We start from the raw sequence: 7,997 nt of genomic DNA, 5'->3' as shown, positions 1-7,997 counted from the left end.
ATCCTCTACCCATCTCCAGATCACTTGAACAAGCACGAGGAGTTTTAAAAATGCACGAATAGTAAAAGAGCAGAAACCTCTTTTCGATAAAATCACTTTTCTCGAAAACCGTGCGTTAGATCTGAAATCCGTCAGTGCCATTGGTTCCAGAATAGCTGAACCGGTCGATAACGAGATATTGGATCGCTATGAACGGAGTCCGATACGCGCCGAAACCAACTCTACCTCCGTGGCTTTACAGAGAAAAATCTGGTTACTATTCACTTTAAGTGAAAACTAATAATCGCGTAACTTTTCCATTCCTAACTCGTTTTTTTCTGAAACTTGATGAGTGCTTTTGTAATTACATTACACCACCTAAACATTGTCAAAGTCCTTACGGCGAAACTTTTGCAAACCTGATCTTTTATGTAACACTGTATGAGAAAGCTAGAGGCATCAAAAATCAAAAGTAATGCATGTAAGGTGCGTATTATAGACGATTTCATATGCAAATAATTTGCGAAAAAGTTCAGTTTGATAATTTGAATTTGAAATGTTCATGACATACAAATTAAATAACAAGATTGCTACCAAGTGAAGTTGAATAAACAGAGTATAATATGAATTATGAAACACTCAAAAGATAATCCCTATTAGGGAGTAATAACACAAAATCTAACAAGCTAAAATTGAGAATCATCTCTACATTGTACTAAATTTACCAACCACAGATGGTAGCTGATGACAAATAATGATATGGGCCCAAAAGAAAAAAAAAAAAAAGAAAAAAAAGAAAAAAAAAGAGCCGATTTTCTACAACAGAATCTGGCTGCAAGAAGTACCCTCTCTCTGAAATTAGGGTTTATAAACAATGAACAGATCAACACGGCAAGCAAAATGTCAATTTTTCGCGATACTTAAAACTAATCATCGGCCCAGCGAACTCCGTGCTTAGCACCAAGATAGTAAGCCCCAACAGGTCCCCTACCCCCAAGTTCATAAAGCTCCGGTGCTATTTTGTTCTCATTGATCTCGCGAATTGTTGGAGTTAAAATGTTCCACGCAGCCGCCAGCTCGTCACTCCGCATGAATAAATGATTGTCTCCATCAATTACATCCAAAAGAAGATGTTCATATGAATCTGGCACTTCCACATTGTACCTACACAATCCCAAAAATGATGCTACATCATTGTTATAACAAGAAAGCACCTAGAGATGAGGAATTTGGTTTATACTTATCCCTGTAGAGCAAGTTCAGTTCCGACGCATCCAATTGAAGTCCAAGTCCTGGGACCTTATTGTTCACTTTCAGGAGAATGGCTTCTTCAGGCTGATCACGGAGAATTAATTCGTTCGTATCGAGATCTAAGTTGTAGCCAAAGCGCTCGCGGTAGAGAATACCAGGAACATGACGAAACTGGATTCGTATCTCAACTCTAAAGGTATTAAGAAGTATTATATTAAGGATAAGAGAGAAGTGCAAGATTTTGAAATAAATCAACAAAGCATAGACAAGAGGGCTAGTTAAATTACCACAAAAAAATAGGTGCTACAAATGAATTATGTTGAGAAGAAACTAAGAAAATTTGCAAACTTCCTTAAATGCATCAGGTTCGAAAGTTTTTAGAGAGTTTATTCTAAAACCTCCTGCTCCACAGAAGCTCCTAACATGTTCTTCTTCACTCTCCTTCATGCATTTGAATGCTCGAAGAGATTACATATGAATGAGTACCCACTACATAGAAACATTCATAGGTAAGGTAAGCACGCCTACCTGTGTTTGATGAGTCCCATCCCAGTTTTGATCAAAAATGGTACACCATCCCAGCGTGCATTGTCGATATACATAGCAGCAGCGAAGAATGTGGGCGCTAAAGAGTTCATATAGTTATCGGCCTTGTCTGAGCTTTCTTTAAGTTGCCCAAGAACAACGTCTTCAAGGTCCAACTTCCGAATTGATCGTAGAACCTTGGCCTAGGTAGATGTGTAAATCAGAAATTTGAGGATTAGCATAGCTTTTTCTGTAATATTAGACAAGAGAACTAGAGAAGGCATTTACCTTTTCATTTCGGATATCTTCCCCATCAAGGCTTACAGGCTGCTCCATAGCAAACAGTGCAATAGTTTGAAGTATATGGCTGTGAACTATATCTCGAATAATCCCATAATGGCCGAAATACCTGTAACAAAAAAATGATGTTCCGAACTCACCAAAACTGGGTGGCACAACAAGATGCAATCTAGCAAAAATTGCCAACACAACTGTACAAGTATTTTTTACTTTACCAAAGGGGGGGGTGTCATATGTAAAAGTACTAAAACATACCTTCTCGTATATCTAAGTAAGAAACAACAATAACGAGGAATTTGGGTGAACGGTGATTTTTTTAATCCCCCCACCCCACCCCCCCATCTTTAGGCGCGGATATCTTGGCATTTACTAAGTGCATGGGTGGAAGATTCCTATGCAAAATTTAATAAACGCCCGGTGATTACCTTCCTCGTGCTTCAATCCCACATTCTTCAGAGAAGATCACCTGCACCAAAGTAGGTATATAAAAAAGGGGCAACGGAAAAGGATGAGTAAAATATACATGGCCACAACGCCACCCTTGAAAGGAGCAAACAGTACTTGCACATTGCGTATGTAGGTTCGGCTCCACAGAGGCTCGAAAACCAAATTAGAAAACCTCAACACAGTGATATTTTCAATTAAGTCCTTTCCCAGAAGATGATCGATTCTGCAAACATCATTTAAACAGTACATGTTTAGCACAGACTAAAAAATACTGCAATCCGAAGTACCACAATGAAAATAAAAAAGAAACTATTAATGATTTCCAACTCTCTTCCTAAACAGACAAAACAACATTTCTAATGCCAGGTCAGATATGGAAATGGACCTATATATTTGGTTTTCTTGAAACTTCGAGAGCAGAGTCTGTGTCAGCCGATACGAAGAATACTCATCAAAGCCAAATGGCTTCTCAATTATAACCCTATTCCAGCCTCGTTTTGTTTGGGCTCTATCAGCGAGTGACAATGCAACATCAAGAAGTGCTTCCTGGGGAACTGCAAGGTAAAATATTCTGTTTGCTGCATGATCACCCTGCACAACATAAATTCTAGGTTTTAGATACGCCGACGACAATTTATGCAGCCAAGAAACTCTTCTGTGAAGGGAATTTTCGCACATTGATAAAATTTGACGAACGTAAGTTTCTGGAACTAAGTTTCTCAAATCTCACCTCTATCTTTTCCATTCTTGAGCTAAGCTTCACCATCCCATCTGCATTGTCATATCCCCCATCAACGTGATAGGTTCTTCTAAGAAATGCATCTAACTTGTCCCCACAATTTTCACTGTCAGAAATTATGTTTCAATTAACACATATTTTCTCTGATTGGCATAAGTTTACGAAAACCAACAAATTAAAGCACAAAAAAGTCAGAGCCGATTACCAATGCTGATCGAGGCCTTCATTAATACATACAATTATCAAAAGAACTATGTAATTTTGTCAGAAACTTCGTTACAAAATACGCTAGTGGCCATGTGTTAGCATAAGCGTAAGAGTAAGCTTTATACATGGATGAAACTGCGAGAAAGGAACGAACTATACTGGTGATCAACCCGACAAGTCAAAGTGCCAGCTATCATGGATCTTAGGTCCTCATCTGTTAGATGCTTTCTAGAATATCCAAATATACCGACATTCTGCAAAACAGGAACGAGAAAGAGGTGACATATGATAGCTACATACATCATGACAAGGTGACAAAATTAATACCTCAGGAAGAAACCCGCTGTAGTACAGAGCAAATAATGCCGGAAAGACCTTGTTCCGCGCGAGTTCGCCAGTAGCCCCGACAACAGCGATGCAAAGAGATGGTGCATCGCTAGCCTGATTTGATCCAATAACCGACCGTGTCTCTAGCAAAGATGAGGGTCCGTCAGAAGCGCTTAATCCACGCACATCGTCCGAGCTTTCCGTTGCTTGGGAACTATGTGGTGTAGTTTCACTTTCACCTGCTGAATCTGCAAATATAGCAACATACATGAGCAAAAAAAGACTCATTACTCTATGAGAAACATGAATAATTTAGCAGCCGCTTCGACAAAACATTTCCGAACAACCAAGCTTACATCTAGCAGATAGATAGGTCAGATTAATTAACTGAAGCGACAAACATCATCATATAAAGATGAATAACAACAAGAATGAGAATGCCGTAGTCATATGCACGGATTCTTCCATACCACAGCATTGCATCATCGCTTCCTCCTCTTCTCTCTCTCTCTCTCTCTCTCCAAATCTTAGTGTTTGTTTCTGACAGAAATAGAATGTATAGCAGCAATGCAGTTTTCAAGAAAGAGGGAAGTCTGACTTCACCTTGAACTTGTAGCTTCCAGGGGATCTGCCATCCGTGCCTTCTTACGGCTTTCGGATGTCTCAGCTTTCTCAGTATCCAACGCTTCAGTCCTCGACAAACTTGGGGCCTAAAATCGGTAGCAGATCCACTGATAACATTTACTGCTGCAACCTACATATATTCAGGAAGTATAAGTGCCCAGATATATTGATGAACACTCGTAGATCGCAAACCACGGCGACCGTAGAGAGTAAATTCATCATTCTCGCGACGAAGGGGGAATTCACTTTTGAATCGTTTGCATTCAAAGTATAAACCCTTGCTAACAAATTGCTTAGGAGTTTAGTAAGAAGAGCGTTTTGTGTATATATATATATATATATATATATATATATATATATATATATATATATATATGAGGATATGTTATACCTTAACAAAATATTTACTTCCATATTAAGATATATTAAATAGTATTATTATATATAATTAACTAATTATACATATTCATGAATAAATATATGGTACATTATTATATATAGCTAATTAGTTATGTACATAACACTTAATAAAAATATTTTATTTTAAAATTTTTTTAAAAATTAATTAGACGTTCTATGTACATAAGGATAATTTTAAAATTTTAAAATACCACAATTCTCCTTTTAAAAATCACATATGCTCTAATTAATTAAACGTTCTATATTTCTACCCTTACGTGAAAAGTTCCTATCCTAACATAAGTGGATAATTATTGGTAGACAAATGGTATTATATTTGATATTAGATACTCATTTCGTTTATGTGATCAAATCCCAATAAAAATAAGTATTTTATTTTAATTTTATACAATAAAAGTATTTATGTATTATATGATAAATGTATAGAATGGGCCTTCGCAAAGCCCGATGGGTACTGGGGATTGGGCTTGGGCTTGGGCCGGGCCTTAATTTTTTTTAAAAAATAGGTAAAAGCCCGACCCGAAGCCCGACATTTTTTTTTGGGCCGGGCTTGGGCATAGTATTACCCGACCCAAGCCCAGCCCTGTTCCACCCCTATCTACAGTTATCATCCGTTTAAGTTAACTTGGATTAAACATGAGTTAAATATCTACCACAGTTAAAAAAAGTTAAAATGCTAATTTTGCCCTTAACTTAAGGGCAAATAAGAAATATTGGTGATGGTAGAAGGGTTTATTTGAAAAGACCGAAAGTCAAAATACTTTTTGTGCCCCCTGACTTAGGCAAATAAGAAATATTGGTGATGGTAGAGGGGTATATTTGAAAAGACCAAAAGTTAAAATAATTTTTGTACCCTAGGCAAATAAGAAAAGTCGGTGATGGTGGAAAGGTGTATTTGAAAGGGCAAAAATAGTAATTTTATACAGATAACAGAGTTCATTAACAGATTTTAACTTTAGGGGTATATTTGAAATAGGTTGGAACGTAAAAAGGATATTTTCAATATTAGTCTTCTAAGAGGGGAAAATCAGAAAGTCGGGAACTTTTCATGGGTATATAAGCAATCGCCCCTTTAATTTATATTATTTTTTTGGCCAAATAGCTTTTTTCTTACCAAGTTAGCACCACAGACGACAAAAGTGCAGAAAGCAGTGAATCATTCACCACTTGCAAGTGTATTCCATGCTGGTGGGGATTAAATGAAAAATGACGAATTATTTACTGTTTTCGTAATAGTGAATCTCACCGTTATTATTTGTTTCCACCTTTCAACAAAATTTCAACAATAACAAATTTCACAACAAACAAAATTTCGATAATATAGATTTTCAACAATACGAGACTTTTGAGAAGAATATCAATTCCAACAACACCAGATTTTCAACAAGAAAACTTTTTGGAAGAATATCAACAAAAAAATGATTATAAAAAATTTTACATGTTATAATACAAAATATAACGCGTTCGATCAAAAAATAATATAAATATCTATAATAAATATATTATATTAAATTCTTGCAGCTCTTCCTCTCTCTCCACGTCAGGCTATAACCACGTCCACCTCCACATCCACAATCAACATCTAGTTTTATAGCAAGTATGTCATCAGGTGGCTTAATGTCTACCATCTGCTCGAGAATCTCGATAATGATACCCTCACAATACTCAGGAATCTTCTGGGTTTCGTGTGGCACGAGTCGGTCACCCTCTTGAAAGGCCGGTGTAGATGCTGCTAAGTGCTGTAATGATGGCGAGGCATGATGTCAAGAATATATGCAAGTAAAATGCATACGCACATTGATGGTGGAAGCGACTAAGATGCTAGGGCTGGCAAATGAGCGAGCCGGCTCGCGTTCGACTCGATATTTGGCGAGCTCGAGCTCGACTCGAAATTAAATGAGCCAAGCTTGAACAAAAAAAAAGCTCGAAATTCATTTCAAGCCGAGCTTGAGTATTACTCGGCTCGTTCGAATTAGACTCGAAAAGCTCGAAAAGCTCGAATATATTTATCTATAGTAGAGCTACTACACTATCGAAAGTATAGAGATCTGGTGCTTTCGATTTTTTGATTCTTAGATCAATCCCTTTAATCGTTTCTTATCTTTGAATTAATATTATTATTACCTTGTAGGGACCACTCAATTCTAAGAGTATTATTTAATCCTAGAGGAGACCGCAATCATTCAAACCATATAATTTTTAATCAAAGGGTCAAAAATTCAAAAACATCAAATCCTCTATATTTTCGATAGCATAGTAGTTCTACACTATATATATATATATATATATATATATTATTATAATATGGGGTAATATGTAGGTTATAATATTATATATATTATATATATAGAGCTAGGGCACTATACTATCGTATTAGTACCAAGCTCTGGTGCTATAGTGGTTGTTTTCAGTCTTAGGCGTTCAAATCAACCATCCACACGTTAAAACTGATCTAAGTATTTAATGAATTTCTAGAAATAAAATTTATATTTTTCACATAGTTTACTTATATTCTATTATATTATTGCAAAATTGTCAATTTTCAATGGCTTATAAATTATGACGAGTTTGGCATTAACGATTACGAATCAAATTCTTTAAATTTCTTCAATTTTTGATAGAAAATATCTTGTAAACGATATAGAGTAAAGTGGTAACATTTTCTTATCTTGAATTTAAAAGTTCTTATTGGCTGCTTCAAATTTTAAAATATTCAATTTCCACCGTCCTCCATCTTTATTATAATTATATTAAAATTAACGTATAACATATCGAAAAAAACTAAAATTAGTATCCTAAGAAATTCATATACCCTAGATCATCTTAACCAATGTGGATCGTGATTTGAACGCCCTAACATCGAAACAAACAACATAGTACCAGAGCTCAGATACGATAGTCATATAGTAGGCCTAATTCTCTCTCTCTCTCTCTCTGCTCATCTATTTATTAGTAATTATATATATATATATATAGAATTTTAAACTCCTATGCTTTAAAAGTACTAAGACATTGGGTACTTGTAGATTTTTAGCCATGGATTAAGAAAATGTGGTAGAAGATGTGGGCCCCAGTAGGTTGATGGGTGATTAGTTGGTGTTTAAATGGCTATAATCTAATGCGCTGAAAATGCATCCGCTAGAGGTAAATTACCGGTAAAAACTTACAAGCACACAAT

The 7,997-nt window shown here is 36.0% G+C and overlaps 1 protein-coding gene across 3 annotated transcripts; it reads right to left on the bottom strand.

Moving 5' to 3' along the window:
* Nucleotides 809-4,017, bottom strand: LOC109706757 (glucose-6-phosphate 1-dehydrogenase 4, chloroplastic). 3 transcript variants are annotated; one of them, XM_020227729.1, is made up of 9 exons: nucleotides 3,776-4,017; nucleotides 3,233-3,347; nucleotides 2,888-3,093; nucleotides 2,617-2,725; nucleotides 2,481-2,521; nucleotides 2,044-2,164; nucleotides 1,759-1,958; nucleotides 1,220-1,420; nucleotides 809-1,143 (listed from the first exon to the last, which is right to left on the bottom strand). In XM_020227729.1, exons 1-9 carry the CDS (start codon nucleotides 3,880-3,882, stop codon nucleotides 906-908), a joined length of 1,338 nt encoding a protein of 445 aa, XP_020083318.1. In that variant the 5' UTR covers nucleotides 3,883-4,017; the 3' UTR covers nucleotides 809-905. The 3 variants fall into 3 exon arrangements, with proteins under 3 accessions (XP_020083318.1, XP_020083319.1, XP_020083320.1); XM_020227730.1 differs by lacking the exon at nucleotides 3,776-4,017 and adding an exon at nucleotides 3,574-3,592; XM_020227731.1 differs by lacking the exon at nucleotides 3,776-4,017 and adding an exon at nucleotides 3,447-3,572.

This window comes from Ananas comosus, linkage group 2 (genome assembly GCF_001540865.1).
Source record: "Ananas comosus cultivar F153 linkage group 2, ASM154086v1, whole genome shotgun sequence".
In the NCBI taxonomy this organism is placed as follows: domain Eukaryota; kingdom Viridiplantae; phylum Streptophyta; class Magnoliopsida; order Poales; family Bromeliaceae; genus Ananas; species Ananas comosus.
This window is presented reverse-complemented; position numbering and strand designations above follow the sequence as displayed.

Bases quoted from the DNA above. Each gene is read 5' to 3' on its own strand.
- LOC109706757 (XM_020227729.1), bottom strand. From the start codon at position 3,882: ATGCACCATCTCTTTGCATCGCTGTTGTCGGGGCTACTGGCGAACTCG. The intron at 2,165-2,480 runs GTAATCACCGGG...TTTTTGTTACAG, and splicing joins GGGATTGAAGCACGAGGAAG to GTATTTCGGCCATTATGGGA. The intron at 1,959-2,043 runs GTAAATGCCTTC...ACATCTACCTAG, and splicing joins AAGATATCCGAAATGAAAAG to GCCAAGGTTCTACGATCAAT.